The sequence below is a fragment of the Terrapene carolina genome, unplaced genomic scaffold (genome assembly GCF_002925995.2).
Source record: "Terrapene carolina triunguis isolate 2854851 unplaced genomic scaffold, T_m_triunguis-2.0 Scaffold33956, whole genome shotgun sequence".
In the NCBI taxonomy this organism is placed as follows: Eukaryota; Metazoa; Chordata; order Testudines; family Emydidae; genus Terrapene; species Terrapene triunguis.
In genome coordinates, this window is record NW_020698307.1 from 563,595 (window position 1) to 582,171 (window position 18,577).

Consider the following 18,577-nt stretch of genomic DNA (forward strand, 5'->3'; position numbering starts at 1 on the left):
TCTACCCCCCTCCCCGGGGCCTCAGGGACGTGGTGCTGCAAGCCAGCCACTTCTGAAAGCGGCGCGGGGCCTGCGGCACCACGGGGGGCAAATCCCGTGGGCCGGATCCAAAGCCCTGAGGGGCCGGATCCGGCTCCTGGGCATTAAGGGTGTGCCTGGGCACACCCGACACACCCTGTGCGCACACCTATGGGTATGAGAGTGACTGCAGCAGTATCAGCGTTAGTTACCTGCGTATCCTTGGGCTCTGGCAAGTCCTGAAATAATCAGAAAAGAGAATTTACACAAATGAAATGCAGACTCAGCAAGTCACATACTGTGAAAAACGAACCACACAACCAGAAACAGCTTACCCAGTTCTGCCAGAGGGTCCATGGGAATGAGAGGAGAGAGAAAAGGGAAAAAAGAACATAAATGAATCAATAGGAGAGATTCTCAGTAACAAAAGTGCCCAGTTCTAACCCCGCATTACATTGGCTTCAGTGGGAATTTTGCCTGAGTAAGGACAGCAGGATTGGGCTCCTAATCAATAGATATGATTTCTCCTTTATTGCATCTGAGCCTGCAAACCCTCCCCCCAGAAATCAATGGGGCTGCACCTGTGGGGATCACTCATTTGAGTCGGGGGGCAGAATGGGGCCATTGGTGATAAGGGGCCTAGTTCTTTCCCCTGCTCCGATCACTGTGAGCAGGGATGATGCAGACTAGCTGGAACCAGGCCCTGGACATCAGAGAATTCCCCTGCCGTGGGGAGAGCCCAGCCAGGGTAAGGCAGCATATCTGGTTCCTGTGTCAACTGCCCCTCGACCATCCTGGTGTAGGGGGAGTGTCAGGGCTGGGAGGAGGTGTGCTGGGGCAGGGCAGGGGACATCCCCAATTCTCAGGGACCACAGCCAGCTGGAGCGAATTAGAGCAACCCCTGGGGCAGCCTGAGAACCAGAGAGCCATAACCAGCTCCCTCACTGCCCCCACCCCAAGCAGGTCCTGGCACAGCAGAGAACCTGGGCCTGCTGCTCAAAGAACTCTTCCTTCATAAGTGTCTCCATCCTCTGGGTGATGCTGGTGACCCCAAGGGGTGCTGAGCACCTGCAACTCCTGCCAGCTTCAGTGGGATCAGACCCATGTGCCTGATCCTACAGTTGCTGTGTGTGGAAGCCAACAGGACCCAATCCTTGCTCCAAGGAGACCTATGGGTGCGGGAGAACATCCATGGAGAGCTCACCGGGCTGGGCCCTATTGGTATAAAAGAATCATTGTTCTCATTACAGGATCTCTCCGGTGTCAGTAAGTGACGTTTGTTTGTTTGCTTTTTAAGGGTATTTCCAAGGGTTGATGTTGTGAAAAATAAAACTGTTAATATTCATATTTCAATACCAAAAATTTCCCATCCATTATGTCTGGGTAAGATCTGGATTTCCCCTTGTCGTGTACGTTACCTGTCTCGGTAACACATGAATTTTTTACACTAACACGTCTTTGCACACACAGCTCTGAGTGTTCCTTTTCCAATTTAAAGCATAATCAAAACTAGTAAAAATGCCCTTACCTTTCGCTGCCTCGTATTCCACTGGAAAGTCAAAGACATCAGGAGTTAATGTTGAGTCTCAAAACTTAATGGGCAATAGTCAAGCTAAAAGCGATGTCTCCCTCACTGGTGATATGAGTGTTTTGAAAGATTTGTCCATAAGGCACTAAGCAGAGCACAGCACAGGAGCCGGCTTCTTATGGGCAAACGGACTGAAGCTGTCCTGCCCCATCTGTTATATCTACTGCGTTATAAAACTCAGATACTGGACAGGTAAACCTGGCCCAGAGAGCAGGGCTTCCTGGCTCTACATCATTACTCGTCTCTGGCCGTGCCACACTGTTCCCTGCAACCCCCACCCACCTGCCCCTCTTCGTCCCCCGTCCTCTGCACAGACACTCACACCTTTAAGCCCCACCCCAGGCCATATCTCCATATGCCAGGGCCAGTCTCCTGCCCCACTGCACATTGTTATTTGCATTCCAGTAGCATCTAGAGGTCACACTCAGAGCTGGGCCCCACTGAGCTGGGTCCTGTACACACACACTCAGGGCCAGGGACGATCGTGCTAGGTCTCGTACACACACACTAAGGGCTGGGCCCCACAGCGCTAGGTCCTGTACATGCACACACTCAGGGCTGGGACCCACTGTGCTACATCCTGTATGCATACACAGCACCAGGCCCCACGGTGCTAGGACCTGTACACACACACTCAGGGCCAGGCCTGATCATGCTAGGTCCTGTACACACACACTCAGGGCCAGGCCCGATTGCGCTAGATCCTGAACACACACACTCAGGGCTAGGTGCTGTGCACACATTCATGGGCGGGCCCCACTGTGCTAGGTTCTGTACACACACACACTCAGGGCCGGGCTTCTCTGAGCTAGGTCCTGTACGCACAGAGTGCCAGGCCCCATGGTGCTAGGACCTGTACACACACACTCAGGGCCTGGCCCACCACATGCCCAGCCAGGAGAGATTCCAGGGGTCACAGCACAGCTGGGTTTGGAGGAGGGATTGAAGAGAGAAGGGGGCAGCTTTACTAATACTAATGGGATGTTTTTCTGTACATGGAGTGGGAGGGGGAGAAAACACTGAGGTGTTTAAGGGAGAAGCAGAGAGCCAGGTGACCAGACACCCCAATATTAGGGCTTTGTCATATAAATGCAACTATGCCCCCCCACCGCGCACAAAAAAAAGGTGTCCTGATTCTTCACACTTACTATCTGATCACCCTACCTAGGCTGCCAGGAGAAAAAAATAAAATAAAAAGACCAGCGGCAGTACAGCTCACCCTGGAAGTGGTGCCAAAGATGATGGCCCTGCTGGCCCACCCCTAAAATTGTCCCTGCGCGCCCACCCCTGGAACCGGCCCTGCAAGTCCACCCCTAGAATCGACCCTGCTGGCCCACCCCTAGAACCGGCCCCACGCGCCCACCCCTAGAACCGGCCCTGTACATCCAACCCAAGAACCGACCCTGCTGGCCTACCCCTAGAACCGGCCCCACGCGCCCACCCCTGGAACCGGCCATCGCTGGCAGAGGGAAGGTGGCATCAATCGCTCAGACAGGGTGGGACTAAATGTTGAGTTGAGGGGCCTAAAGGCGAAGACAAGGAGCTTGTGCTGGAGCGGTGCTGGAGGGGCCTCAGTGGAACTAAGTGGTGGATGTGGCAGGAGAGACGAGCCCGAGGGCTGAGCCTAGCAGCCGTGCTTTGGATGGAGCTGAGGGGACAAAGCGGCTGGCGTCAAGGCCAGGTAGGAGGAGATCACAGCAGTGGAGGTGTGAGATGATGGGGTGAACGAGAGCCTGGGGCTGTCAGGACAGACACAAGAGGCTGTATCTGTGATGTGTTATACACGCAGGAGCAGGGAGACTGGGGTGAGGTCAGGACATGGGGGCCTAGAGAGAGGCTGAGTTAGAGACAATGTCTAGATTGACTGGACGGAAGGAGGTGTTGTTAGGGTGGCCAACACTGTATTTCAAAAATACAGGACAGTTTTTTTCTCCCCCCACAACCCTGACCTGGGCCTACATGATGGAGCGATTCTCCCAGCCAGGGCAGGGGAAATACCCCCCGGCCCCTCCCATAAGGAGACACCTTGAGCAGGGCTCAGACCCCAGGCCTCCCACTCTGCTCTGGGCTCCCTGCAGCCAGCTCAGGCCTCACACCCCACCTCAGGACCACAATCCCTGGCCCATAGAAGGGGCAGAGATCCTGGTACCTAGCTCGGGGCAGCCCAGTGTGCGGGATGGGACGCAGGGAGGGAGGGAGAGCTGTCACAGCCCCCTGCCTCGGGGAGGGCTCGTGGTGTTATCCAAAGAGATGAAGAAAGTAGGAAGTGGGGTGGGCTGTGAGGGGGCCGGAAGAGCTTTGAGCTTAAGTTGCCCTCTGGCCATCGACGAGGAGGAGTTGTCAGACAGGCTTAGATGTGGGCTGGGATGCCCGGGAACAGTCTTTAGCAGAGCAAGAGTTTGAGAGTCACTGGCATAGAGGTGGTATCTGATGCTGTGAGTATCCATAAGAACCACTAGGGCCAAGCACTGAGCTTTGGGGAATGTGCTGTGAAAGAGGGAGACAGAAAGAGACCCACCCAACAGAACAGACACCGAAAGTGATTAGAGAGGCAGGAGGAGAACTGGGAGAGGAGGGAGCTATGAAAGGCGAGGATTTAATGGAGATAGGAGTGGTCAGGCTGCCGACAGCAATTCCAGGCCCCAGGGCAGAACAGTCATTGGGCCCCCACGCACACACAAGCTGCGCCCATGCAGACACGCTCCACCTGACATTTGGGCAGTGCTGCCGGCTGTGCTGTTGGGCGCACTCTTCCAGCATGGCCAGGGCTGCCATGTGCCCATCTGGTAGCGTTGCCAATTGTCTAATGGCACAAACCCAAAGACCCTTGTCATGCCCCCTGCCCCGCCCCTTCTCTGAGGCCCTGCCCCCTGCTCACTCCATCACCCTCCCTCTGTCACTCGCTCTCCCCCACCCTCACTCACTTTCACCAGGCAGGGTGTTGTATCAAGCAGGCAAGGTACTAACAAACTTCAACAGAACTTTATTTTTACAGTGGAAACCTCTTTACCAAGCTGCTGCTGCACCCTCTGTAACTCTCACTCAGCCTCCTCAACTCCTCCCCCTCCTTCCTGTTTCCTGTCCTTTCAGACTCCCAACAGCCAGTGCTCCCAGTTCTAATAATCACAAGCAGCATCTAAACACCACATTCCCTCCTCTCTTAAGAAACTTTCCCATAGGAACAAATATGAAAAAAGACACTATACCGTTGGCAGAAATATTACACTGAAAACACTGTAGATACTACATAACATAGTCTCTAGTCCAGGCAGGTGGTTGTCTGGGTCTGACAGGCCATTTCTCAAGCCCCGGTTCCAGTGCAATGTCTTGTTGTGTTGGTTCTACGGTGAAGTCATCCAATGCAGACTGGGTGTTGACATAATCTCTTCTTGGTGCATAGGCAGGTGCAAGATCAGAAACATTCCATACACGCCCATCAGAAAGTCGATAGGTGTAAGGTCCCTTCTTCTCTATGATTTTAAGAGGAGCTGTGAATTTATGGTCCCCTTTGCGTAAGATTCCAGGTTTTCGTATTCTAACGAAGGACCCACACTCAAACTTTGGTTCCTTAGCACCCCGCCGCTTGTCTGTGAAAGCCTTAGACTTTGCTTGGTTCTGTTCAGCTGTTTTTCTCACATCATCCTCATTTGGGGCATCAGGTTGTGCCTTTAACAATCCAGCAATGTTCAGTTTAGTATTCATCTGTTTCCCATGCAGTAACTCTGCGGGTGATCTTTGCGTTGTGGCATGTCGTGTAGCCCGGTATGCTTGCAAGAAATCATTAGTGAAGGGTATCCACAATCGCCCTTCCAGTTTAGCTGTTTGCAAACTCTCTTTCAAACTTCTGTTAAACCATTCGATTTCCCCATTGGCTTGAGGGTAATACAGGGATGACCTTCTGTGTAAAATGTTCCTCTCTGCTAGAAAAGTTTCAAACTCCAGAGAAGTAAATTGACTACCATTATCTGAAACCAGTTCTTTGGGGTTACCTTCCCTGCTAAAAACTGAAGAGAGGAACTTAATTACTGTAGCAGAAGAAATTTGCGATGTAGATGCTACCTCAGGCCATTTACTGAAATAGTCTATTAAAGTGATGGCATAATGACAGTCAGTTGGAGCAGTATCAAAGGGTCCTACAATGTCAATCCCATGCAGATTCAGGAAGAGGAACAGGCTGTAATGGAGGGGTACATGTCACTGCTGTCTTATCATGCATTTGGCAAGTGACACAGGATTTTATGAGTGCTTCAGTTTGAGAGTCCATCCCTGGCCACCAATACAGATCCCGTAGTCGTTGTTTGGTTCTGAAAATTCCTTGATGAGTATCGTGTGCCAGGTGTATGAGTTTTGACTGTAATTCTTCTGGCACAAGAAGCTGGTGTGTACCTCGTAGCACACAGCCATCAAGCAAAGAAAGTTCATCCCGAACTCTAAAATAAGGCAGCAAAACTTGGTCAAGGTTTTTAGGGTTACTGGGCCATCTCTTTGTCAGAAATTCCCATAGTTTTTGTTGGATTGGACACGCTGAACAAGCAGCTTGAAATTGTTCTCTTGTAACTGCAGTAAGAGTGCTTGTAATAAATGCAACTACTACATCCTCATCCTCCGGTGGACCATCTGGTAAAGGCAAAGGCAGGCGAGAAAGGCAATCAGCTACCACATTTTTGTTTCCAGGCTTATATTCCAGTTCATAATTGAAAGAGAGTAGTCTTGCAGACCATCTAGCAATATGATATCCTGCTCTTCCCAGTCCTTTTGTGGTGAGCAACGTTGTCAAAGGGCTGTGGTCTGTGCGCAACTTGAATGTGCAGCCCCACAGGTAAGTTCTCAATTTTTCAGTAGCCCAGACACAAGCAAGTGCTTCTTTTTCGACTGTAGAACATTTTCTCTCAGCATTACTTAGTGTCCTTGAAGCAAATGCAACAGTCCTCTCTGTGTTGTCCTCATGAAGTTGTGTGAGGACAGCCCCAAGTCCATAATCAGAAGCATCAGTAGTTACAATTGTGGGCAATGCGGGACTGAATAGTGCAAGTACTGGACTATGTACAATCAAGTCTTTCACCGTTTCGAAACTAGCTTGTGCATCCGTTGTCCACACTAAGGTTGAACTTCTCCATAGTAATTCTCATAACGATTCAAATACAGAAGCATAATTGGGAATGAATTTTGCATACCAGGAGGTAAGACCCAAGAAGGAACGTAAGGTTTGCAAATCTGTTGGAGGAGGAGCATTTGAAATTGCCAGGATATGATCTGGATCAGGTTTTAGTCAAGCCTGTGAAATTGTATGCCCCAGAAAGAAGAGTTCAGTTTGCCTAAATTTGCATTTGGACCTATTGAGCTTGAGGCCTGCTTTGCTGATGCAGTTTAGTACAGACTGCAGGTTATTTTATATATTACTGCTCCTCAGTAGTATTTCCAAACACAATAATATCATCCAAATAGCACTGAACTCCATGTTGATTCTTCAGAATCAATGACATCATTTTTTGGAAGGCACTTGGGGCTGATGCGAGACCGTATGGAACACGTTTAAAATGAAATAGTCCCTCATGTGTAATAAATGCTGTGAGGTCTTTGCTATCTTCATGCAACATAACCTGGTGGTATGCACTCTGCAAATCAAGAGTAGAAAACATCTTTGCTCCACGGAGTTCTGCAAATACTTCTTCTATGTGAGGAAGAGGATGGCTGTCAATCACAATAGCTTTATTTGGCTCCCTTAAGTCCACACAAAGGTGAATGCCTCCACCCTTGTTCTGCATCACTACTATAGGTGAAACCCATTCCGAGGACTTAATCTCTTCAATAATGTCCTTTTGAGCAAGTTTTCTAAGTTCCTCTGAAATAGCTCCCCTGACTGAAAATGGTAAGCGCCGTAATTTCTGTCGTACAGGCATCACATTATTCTGCATTTTAACTTTATGCAGAAACCCATAAGCACAGCCAAGTTTCTCCTCAACCTGGTGTTGGGTCCCAGCTGAAACTGGTGTGTGTACCACTAGAGTGCTTTGCTGAGGAAGATCAATTCATCCATTAACTACCCTGAGATTTAAAGCAGACAATAAATCTCTGCCAAGGATAGGAGTGCCTTTGTGGACAATGTAGAACTCTGCAGTTACACAGCAATCACCAAAAGTAACTATTGCTGGCAGGCGGCCATGTACTGGAATATGGTTTTTCAAATAGCACACCAACTGAAGTTTGGATTCAGTAAGAGGCACATCTTTAAAGTAATGCAAATAGATGGAATCAGGTAGTATAGATACTGCTGAGCCAGTGTCCAACATTAGCTGAAGTGTTATTTGCCTGAGGGTATGGCAGAAACATTTATGGTGCACTTTATCTATTCTGGAATATGTGCAGTAGTGATTTTGTCCACACTCAGCACAGTAACATCTGGTATTGTAACTGCATGCACCTGTTGATTGAACTGGCTACTGCGACATACTTTAGCAAAATGCCCAAACTTTTTGCAATGATTGCACTGAGCTACTTTTGCTGGACAGCCTGTGTAGCTTGCAAGATGTTGTGGGGATCCACAGTGAAAGCATGCTTTTCCTGTATTTTGAATTTGCTGATTCAGTGGCTTTTCATTAGTTTTCCTCTTGCAATTGTTTGTCTGCAGCAATAGTGAACTTTTCTGCAAAGGAGTCATAGCCTGAACTGTGCCTCCTATATCTTTGCTTATTATTTTGGCTTCAGCTGTAGCTGACTCAATCTGAGTAGCAATGGTTATTGCTTTTTCTAGTGTAAGTGATCTCTTACACAAAGCATGGTTGTTTTCTCAATGAGCTGGTCTCTAATCATCTCATCTGCCATATTCCCAAAGTTACAATCAGACTCCTCAGGGAAGCAATATACTGCATTATAGTCTCCCCTGGTTTCTGCTCACGCTGGCGAAATCTGTAGCGATTAGCTACTACATTCACTTTTGGCACAAAAAAGTTCTTTAATGCAGTGCATATTTATCATCTGCAAGGGGAAAAGTGTAAAATATATGCTGCCCTTCTGCTCCAAGGCAGTGGATTAGCAGAGCACGCTTTCTTACTTCAGAAATCTCTGTAGCACTGATTGCAAGCAGATAAGTCTCAAACATATGGATCCAGACAGTAAAAGCAATTGGAGGCTCACCTGGGCTTTGCAGAAAGGATGCAGGTGGGTTCAGAGACAGAAGATCCATCCTTGTCACCAAAATGTTGTATCAAGCAGGCAAGGTACTAACAAACTTCAACAGAACTTTATTTTTACAGTGGAAACCTCTTTACCAAGCTGCTGCTGCACCCTCTGTAACTCTCACTCAGCCTCCTCAACTCCTCCCCCCTCCTTCCTGTTTCCTGTCCTTTAGACTCCCAGCAGCCAGTGCTCCCAGTTCTAATAATCACAAGCAGCATCTAAACACCACACAGGGGCAGGGGGTTGGGGTCCGGGAGGAGGTGTAAGGTGCAGGCTCTGGGAGGGAGTTTGGATGCAGGAGAGGGTGCGGGGTGTGGGCTCTGGGCTAGAGCAGGGGTTGGGGTGCAGGAGGGAGTGCAGGGTGCAGACTCTGGGCTGGGGCAGGGGTGCAGGGAGTCAGGGGGTCAGTGCTTTCCTCGGACAGCTCCCAAAAGTGACTGGCACACAACTCTGGCAGCGGCTGCTAGGCGCAAAGGCTGGGGGCACTGTGGAGGCATAGGCCTCAATGGGGAGCTCAGAGCTCGGGCAGGGGCTTGAGGAGAGGGGCAGGGTGCGGAGGGGTGGTTCACGCACTGCCCACGAGGAAGGTTCTTCTCCTCCCCGTCTCTCACCTCAGTTCTGGGTGGCCTCTGAGCACATCTACTGGATCAGGCCCCACGGGTGAGCTAGATGCTTCTCCCCGCAGTTTATGTGTCGCCGCGTGCCCAGGTGGGAGATAGATGCCCAAACATCTAGAGTGAGGCAGCAGTGCACTCTTCATGCCCAGAGGCAGAAGCTTAGACAGTGTGAGAACTTACACAGAGATTTATGTCCTGAGTGAATTTAGGTGCCTACATGGGTAGGTGTCAGCCAAGCAGGGGGTTGTGGATCATGGTGCCTAAAACGGGTATTGTGGCTGGAGTTTAGGTGCCTAAGGCTCTTTGTAGATCGGGACCATAATGCAATTCTGAGATAAAAGCTCAGGGAGGTTGTGGAATCTCTATCATGAGAGCAGGTTAGATGAACACCCGCCAGAGATGGTCTAGATTAGAGGTAGGCAAACTACGGCCCGTGGGTCACATCTGGCCCGCGGGACCATCCTGCCCAGCCCTTGAGCTCCTGGCCGGGGAGGGTAGCCCCCAGCCCCTCCCCTGCTGTTCCCCCTCCCCTGCAGCCATGCCACCGCGTGGGCAGCGGGGCTGTGAGCTCCTGCCGCTCTGAGCGGCATGGTAAAGGGGTGGGGGGGGGGTTGGGTAGGGGGTCCCGGTGGAAGTCAGGGGACAGGGAGCGGTTGGATGGGGCGGAGATTCTAGGGCGGGGCGGTCAGGGGTCGGGGAACAGGGGGGGTTGGATAGGGTGGGGAGTCCTAGGGGGCCTGTCGGGGGGCGGCGAGGTGGATAGGGGCCAGGGGGCAGTCACAGGACAGGGAGCAGGGGGGATTGGATAGGGGGTTGCATCCTGTGGGGGGAGGTTGGGGCAGGGGGTCCTGGGAGGGGGCGGTCAGGAGACAAGGAGCAGGGGGGGTTGGATGGGTCAGGATTTCTGAGAGGGGCAATCAGGGGGTGGAAAGTGGGAGGGGATGGTTAGGGGGTGGGGGCCAGGCTGTTTGGGGAGGCACAACCTTCCCTACCCGGCCCTCCATACAGTTTCGCACCCCAATGTGGTCCGAGGGACAAAAAGTTTGCCCACCCCTGGTCTAGATAATACTTAGTCCTGCCATGAGTGCAGGAGACTGGCCTAGTTGACCTCTCAAGGTCTCTTCCAGTCCTATGAGTCTATGATTAGTGGGGGTTATGGTGGAGAGGACGTACTTGTAATTTAAGGGTAAAGCACATTACAGGGATCTTGTAATTATCCCCAAACCAAGTGTTATAAACTCAGGAAATACAGAACTAAGGTTACATTTAAAATCAATCGGATCCCATTGATCCCAGACACTGACCTTTCTGTCTATCCATTTCAGATTGCAGAGTCTCTAGAGGGAGAAAAGAGGGAGAGGTGAGACTTTCCCCTTTCATGTTTATGAGGATAGACTTAATATTGTAACAGATACTGACCTTTCTCTCCCTCCCATTCAGACAGCAGGGTCTCTAGAGAGAGAACAGGGTGAGAGGTGATTCATCAATTCACAGATTCCAAGGCCAGAAGGGATCATTGTGATCACCTAGTCCTACCCCTGCATAACACAAGCCAGTGGGTTTCCCCACAATAATTCCTACAGCAGATCATTTAGAAAAACACCCAATCTTGATTAAAAACTGCCAGTGCTAGAGAATCCACCATGACCCTTGGCATGGGCGGTGGGTATAATAGGCTAGAGGAGGCTCAGCCTCCCCTGCACTGCCGCGGCCACCAGGCCCCTGTTTGTAGGGTTTTGGGGGGAAGTTTTTCATTTATTAGGCCCCGTGCAGGTTCCGGGGCGTCTGAGGAGGTGGTATGTGCTATTCAGCTTCCTGGGTTCATCAGTAATTTCCCTGGACTGGAGATTACTGTGGAACCCAGGAAGATGAGTAGCACCTTCCGCCTCCTCAGCCGCCCTGGAACCTGCATGGGGCATAGCAAAAGCATCTTCCAGACCTGAGAGATGATTTTCCCCAGGCAGCTTGGGGTCTGGGGAGGGGAGGCACAGCACAGCTGCAGCTGACCCAGGGCAGCTCCGGACAGGTGGGAGGGGAGAGCTCGGGGCTTCAGCCGGCCTGGGGCTCTTCCAGCCAAGGGAGGGGGTACTCCAGGTGTGGGGGAGGGACAGAGGGTCTCGGGGCTCTGGCTGCATGGGGGGGGCATGGGTGAAAGAGGCAGAGCTGGGGCTAGTTTCCCGAAAGGGGGGCTCCACCCGTCGCCCATGACCCTCAGTAAATTGTTCCAATTGATCCAATGATTAATTATGGCTGGCAAGATTTCACCCTGTTGTGTTTATGGGGATAATGCTACTGCCAACTAATGTGATGGGCCCAGACACTGACCTTTCTCGCTCTCCTTATCCGATCGCAGAGTTTCTAGAGGGAGAAAAGGGCGAGAGGTGAGATTTCACCATCATGTTTAAGGCGCAGTTCCTGCTATTAATGTAATTGTGCTGTAACTATGAAAGCGAGGCAGACAGACTGACAAACAGGACACACAGACAGATCTGTCTCAACATCCCTGCAGCCAGCATCCCCACTGCCTGGGCCCTGTCACACTCCTGTCTAATCTGGCTATTGAGGGGGGCGGAGAAGGTCTCTTTTTTTGTCCAGTTCCTTGTCTGCTCCCCTCTGGCCCATCCTCTGAACAGCCCCAGCTTCCCCCCCCCCCCCCCCCCCCCCCCCCCTGTGGGGATGGAGGATGGAAGTGAGCGATGGGAATGGGGCACTGACCTGGGCTGGGAAAGGGACAAGGTCTGATTGGCTCCATTCTAGGCCAACTCCTGACCCTGTGGCAGGTGCCTGTCCCCTGGTCTTAGTGATACATGGGAACAGCTCCCCCTAGGGCCTGGGTAGATGGGGAGTGTCCCAGCTAAGAACAGGGTGGAGATGCCTTTCTTTAGCTGGGTGCTCAGGTCAGCAGGAGCCAAGGAGGGATGTGTGGATGGGCCCCTACAGGCGTCGCCTCTAAGATCAGCTCTTTCCCACTGGGAGCTCATCCCCTTGATGTGTCAGCCCTGGGGTACCAACACTGCAGGAAATGGAGGTAACGTCATGTCTGCCAGTCACTGCTGAGCACAGCCTGAGCGAGACCATCTTGTGCCCAGTGTGAGCAGCGTCTCAGACCAGCTGTGCAAGTCCTGAGTGTGTTTGTGTTATTACAGCATCCTAGCCACAGCTCACCAGTGCAGCTGGTGCAGAGAATTCTCTGAAAGGCCCCAGGAACAAGGAAGTGACAGTTAATTGGTCTGATTGTTTAATGCTTCAAAATGAGCCCAACAGAGTTCTCTCTCTCTCTGGGCATATACATGACTTTTACATACAACTCAAAATGTGTGTATTCCTGTCACCTAAATGTGTACTCAACCCACATAATGTATCTGTTAACTAAAGCCACTAACTAAACCAGTCCACACCTGGTGCTGAAGGTGACAGTTCTAAAGGTGCAGCATCCATTTCCAGCTTTCACAAGTACAAAGCTCCTCTCTGCTTCTCTCAATTACCCGCTTCCGTCCCCACTGGGAAATCATTGTAACAGACATTTCCCCTTCCCAATTCTTCCAACACTGGTACATTTCTACATAATTTTCACAGCCCTTCAGGTGAGAAAACCCTCTGGGTGGGACTTTCACAGCTGCCTTGGGGGTTTGCACACTCAGGCCTGGTCTACACTATGACTTTAATTCAGATTTAGCAGCGTTAAATCAAATTAACCCAGCACCCGTCCACACAACAAAGCCATTTATTTCGAAATAAAGGGCTCTTAAAACCAATTTCTGTACTCCTCCCCGACGAGGGGAGTAGCGCCGAAATCGATATTGCCATTTCGAATTAGGGTTAGTATTGACCTCCGGGAGCTATCCCACAGTGCACCATTGTGACTGCTCTGGACAGCAATCTGAACACGGATGCACTGGCCATGTAGACAGGAAAAGCCTCGCTAACTTCCCTGCAGTTAGCCAAGCGCGGGGGGGGGGGGGGAATTGGCCCTGAGCTTTTCGCGTTTGGCTAGCAGGGATCTTCCCTGTTACCAGCCACGCGGTGGGGGGAGGGGTATAGCGATCATCCCAGATAATTCATGGCGGGGGGTTAGTTTGGTTTCTGCAGGGATCTTCCCTGATACCAGCCACGCGGTGGGGGGAGGGATAAAGCGATCATCCCAGAGAATTGGATGGGGGGGGTTAGTTTGTTTTCTGCCGCTGAAGGTTAACAGGAAAACCGCAGCATTCAACGGGCTTTGCTTGGTGTGTGGGAAAGGAGGGCGCAGAAGCCGAAAGACAATGGCTTACCATGGCCGCATGCAAGCTGAATTCTGTTGCCCAGACCTACGTCTGTGATCTCTAACACCAAAGCCACAGGCACTCAATATTAAGATGGAAAATGCGACCTTGTACTGAAATCACATGTGCTATGTAATGTGAATAGTGTTGTTCATCATGAAAGAGTATAAGCATTGTTCTGTAAAATGTATCATTTTAAAAACTTCCCTCCTTTTTTTCAACCCTCCCTCCAGCAGCTGCAAATTTTTCAAGCCTCCCTCCTCCGTCCCGAAGGCTATCTCAGATAAGGCGGAGGAAAAAGAGGACGCGAGACGAGATGTTCACAGAAATAATGGAATGCACCCGCAATGAAAGAGCTCATTTGAATGAGTGGAAGGACACAGTATCTAAATTTAGGAAAGATGCCAGTGAACGTGAGGTCATGAGGGATGCTCGAGATGAGAGGTGGCAGGCTGCAACGCTGGGGCTGCTCCGTGATCAAACGAACATGCTCCGGCGTCTGGTGGAGCTTCAGGAACAGCAGCAGGATAACAGACTGCCGCTGCAGCCGCTGTATAACCTCCCTCCCCCCTCACCATGTTCCATACCCTCCTCACCCAGACGTGTAAGCACGCGGGGGGGGCGGGGGGGGAGGCTCCGTGCACCCTCCCACTCCACCCCAGTGGACAGCCCAACCAAAAGGCTGTCATTATATTGAATTTTTTCAGTGGCCTTTTACTTCCCTCCTATCCTCTTCCCAAACCTCACCCAGATTACCTTGTCGGTTCTCTCCCAATGTTTATAATCAATTAATAAAGAATACATGATTTTTAAACGATAGTGACTTTATTTCCTTTGAAAGCAAGCTGGGGGAAGGGGGAGGGTGGGTTCCTTACAGAGAATGAATGAGTCAATAAAGGGGGCGGGTTTTCATGAAGGAGAAACAAACAGAAATTTCACACTGTAGCCTGGCCAGTCATGAAACTGGTTTTCAAAGCTTCTCTGATGCACAGCGCTTCCTGGTGTGCTCTTCTAATCGCCCTGGTGTCTGGCTGTGCGTAATCAGCAGCCAGGCGATTTGCCTCAGCCTCCCACCCCGCCATAAAGGTCTCCCCCTTACTTTCACAGAGATTGTGGAGCACACAGCAAGCAGAAATAACAATGGGGAGATTGGTTTGGCTGAGGTCTGAGCGAGTCAGTAACGATCGCCAGCGACCTTTTAAACGTCCAAATGCACATTCTACCACCATTCTTCAGGTTTCAGAGTAGCAGCCGTGTTAGTCTGTATCCGCAAAAATAACAGGAGTACTTGTGGCACCTTAGAGACTAACAAATTTATTAGAGCATAAGCTTTCGTGGGCTACAACCCAATTCTTCGGATGCATATAGAGTGAAACATATATTGAGGAGATATATATACACACAAACAGAGAGCATGAACAGGTGGGAGTTGTCTTACCAACTCGCTCAGCCTGTAGTTGAACAGCTCCTGACTCCTGTCCAGGCTGCCTGTGTATGGCTTCATGAGCCATGGCATTAAGGGGTAGGCTGGGTCCCCAAGAATAACTATTGGCATTTCAACATCCCCAACGGTTATTTTCTGGTCCGGGAAGTAAGTCCCTTGCTGCAGCCGTTTAAACAGATTAGTGTTCCTGAAGACGCGCGAGTCATGAACCCTTCCCAGCCAGCCCACGTTGACGTTGGTGAAATGTCCCTTGTGATCCACAAGTGCTTGCAGCACCATTGAAAAGTACCCCTTGCGGTTTATGTACTGGGTACCCTGGTGCTCCGGTGCCAAGATAGGGATATGGGTTCCATCTATCGCCCCACCACAGTTAGGGTATCCCATTGCAGCAAAGCCATCCACTATGACCTGCACATTTCCCAGAGTCACTACCTTTGGTAGCAGCAGCTCAGTGATTGCTTTGGCTACTTGCATCACAGCAGCCCCCACAGTAGTTTTGCCCACTCCAAATTGATTCCCGACTGACCGGTAGCTGTCTGGCGTTGCAAGCTTCCACAGGGCTATCGCCACTCGCTTCTCAACTGTGAGGGCTGCTCTCATCTTGGTATTCTGGCGCTTCAGGGCAGGGGAAAGCAAGTCACAAAGTTCCAAGAAAGTGCCCTTATGCATGCGAAAGTTTCGCAGCCACTGGGAATCGTCCCACACCTGCAACACTATGCGGTCCCACCAGTCTGTGCTTGTTTCCCGTGCCCAGAATCGGCGTTCCACGGCTATAACCTGCCCCATTAACAGCATGATCTCCAAAGCAATGGGTCCCGCGGTTTGATAGAATTCCATGTCCATATCCTCATCACTCTCGCCGCCGCCGCGCTGCCGTAGCCTACTCCTCGCCGCCTGGTTTTGCAGGTTTTGGTTCAGCATAAACTGCACGATAACACGCGAGGTGTTTACAATGTTCATGACTGCTGTCTTGAGCTGAGCGGGCTCCATGCTTGCCGTGGTATGGCGTCTGCACTGTTCACCCAGGAAAAAGGTGTAGGAATGCATGGCTCCCAAATTGTAGCCATGGTCACGGCACACTGTTTCCATGGCCACAAGGCAGGAGTGACCTTCGCCTCAGTGTCTGTGTTTGGGAAGCTTTTTGGCTGTTTTGATTCCTACCCTCGCAGCTGGCTGTTCACGCGCTCAAGAGATGGGTTCGTTATCTTGTGTGCATGTATTCTGCCTGCCTTCTGAATGGGCAAGAATGTAACCACTCAGATAAGTTGTAAACAGAAATGTAAAAGTATAAAGGCCCAGGGAAAATTCCCTAGGGGGGGCTTTTTCAAGGCTTGTGAAGTAAAGAGGCTTTTTGCAGGAGGCTTGTAAAGCTCTCTGGCTACCAACAAACCTGGTGTTCTGTTTCCTTTCCTGTGTCGTCGCCACAAAAAGGTGCGAAACGGTTGTCTGCCGTTGCTTCCCTGGAGAGGGGGGAGGATATACACAGAACTACCCGCAACAATGTTTTTGGCCCCATCATGCATTGGGATCTCAACCCAGAATTCCAATGGGTGGAGGAGACTGCGGGAACTATGGGATAGCTATGGGATAGCTACCCACAGTGCAATGCTCCAGAAATCGACGCTAGCCCCGGTACATGGACGCACACCACCGAATTAATGTGCTTAGTGTGGCCGCATACATTCGACTTTATACAATCTGTTTCCAAAATTCGAATTATATAAATTCGGATTAATCCCGTAGTGTAGACATACCCTATGTGTCCATTAATTTAAACAAAAACTGGGCATTCAGACCCCTTAGGCAGCTGTGAAAATTCCATCATCTCTATAAACACATAGATCACTGAAGGGCAGTTCTGCCCTTTGCAACTGGAGAAAAAACTACAGCTGAGCACTTCTACTGCAACAGAGAGTTCATTGCCCTATTTCTGTAGTGTAGAAGGATCTCAGGCAGAGCAAATCTGAGTGTAGATAAGTGCTAACCTTTCCATTTGCACAGCCATTGCTTTGCCCATCCACAGCTCCTACTCACAAGCACAGACTGGGGGGCAGAATTGGGCCCTAACAAACCCCTCTCTTCTACTTCGCTTTCTGTTCCGTATGTTTGGTGCTGTCAGCCCAGCTCACTGAGCCCCAGGGAACAGTTCAGACTCACACATTCGCTTGGGATCCGAGTGAGATCTGAAGGGCTGAAACCACTTGACAATTCTTGGTTCAAACATGATCATAATTTCTTCAGCTCCCTCTTCATCCTTAGCCCAGCTCCCACTGCCTGAAACTCCTCCGAACACTGAATCAAAGCCGCTTAATCCCTGCCTCTTTACTTTTGGTTTCGTTTTTAAATCTCTGTCTGTCTCTCACCATGTTCCCCTCACCCCCCTCTCATTACATCACCTTTCGCTCTGTGCTGCCTCCAGAAGCAGTAACTGGCCAGGGCCATGAGAACAGCCAGGAGAGGCAGGATCACCCCCAGAGCCACCGTCCAGGGATTACCTCGTGGGAAAAACATCTCTGCAAGAGAAAGTGCCATTGACTAGGGAGCAAACACGCAGAATGAAGGCAGAACACTGTGACAGTGGTGACACTGTGACTACTTACAAGACTCTCACAGGGAAATACAGGGAGATGTGGCTGCTGGAAGCCCAAGCTTTAGCCTGGTTACTGAACATGGTTAATTAATGGGAGGTGGGGTGTTGGGGATAGGGAGGGGGTAGGGTGCAGCTCCATTATGCTACACCTATCCCCCACTGGCATAAGCTCAAGAAGTCCCTAGGTTGCTCTAAGTGATCCCAAGGCTGCAGATTGGGGTTCAGCTTCATGGGAGAGTCTGGCCCAAAATATGTTAATGCAAGATTTTAATAAAAACAAAACTTGAGCCTATAGACTCAGAGTAAAAATTCCTCCAGAATCCTCTTCCCTGGGCCTTGGGGAAATGGCTGACTAGAGGGTCCTTTGCTAAGTGATTAGTGGTGTATATTGAAAACTGCGTAAAAATTACAAGCTGACACTTGAAATCCTGAGGTGATTCCTGGTCCTGCTTGCAGGCTAAAGGGCTCTTTTGGGAGTGTGCATCTGGGTCCTCTGCAGTCAGTCTACAAAGAGCCAGCCTAGAGCAGAGTGGGGTTTATTCTGCCCCGCTGCCTTAGGGAGCAGCCTGCTTTGTCTCTCTCTGTATTTGGCTGTGGCATGTTAGAGTTCTGGGTTCTTAGAAATAAAGCAGTGCTACATTGCAGCCTTTCGGGAAAAGTGTTTATGTGTGGTTTCAACTCTCTCTGTGTGTGCTGTAAACATAACAATTAAGTAGTACTGGGCATATCATAGACTAACCAGCAGTGCAGCACTATGAGACCTCAGATGAATAGTGCTTTACAAATACAACTTTCTTACTATTACTATTACAGTGAAATATTCATTCAGTATTAACCAAGTTATTTGGTAGATAATACATAAAATCGCAACCTTTTAGTCTA

The 18,577-nt window shown here is 50.4% G+C and overlaps 1 protein-coding gene across 1 annotated transcript in view; it reads right to left on the minus strand.

The window, feature by feature from the left end:
- The window catches only part of LOC112125719 (butyrophilin subfamily 1 member A1-like), a 48,395-nt gene that overhangs the window by 14,719 nt on the left and 15,099 nt on the right, over positions 1-18,577 (minus strand). Inside the window, exons 4-10 of the mRNA XM_026663839.1 lie at positions 17,502-17,618; positions 11,725-11,757; positions 10,819-10,851; positions 10,704-10,736; positions 1,547-1,567; positions 354-359; positions 231-257 (exon numbers count right to left, since the gene is read on the minus strand). Of these exons, the coding sequence (XP_026519624.1) occupies positions 231-257; positions 354-359; positions 1,547-1,567; positions 10,704-10,736; positions 10,819-10,851; positions 11,725-11,757; positions 17,502-17,618 (270 nt within the window). The remainder of the gene's footprint in view (positions 1-230; positions 258-353; positions 360-1,546; positions 1,568-10,703; positions 10,737-10,818; positions 10,852-11,724; positions 11,758-17,501; positions 17,619-18,577) is intronic.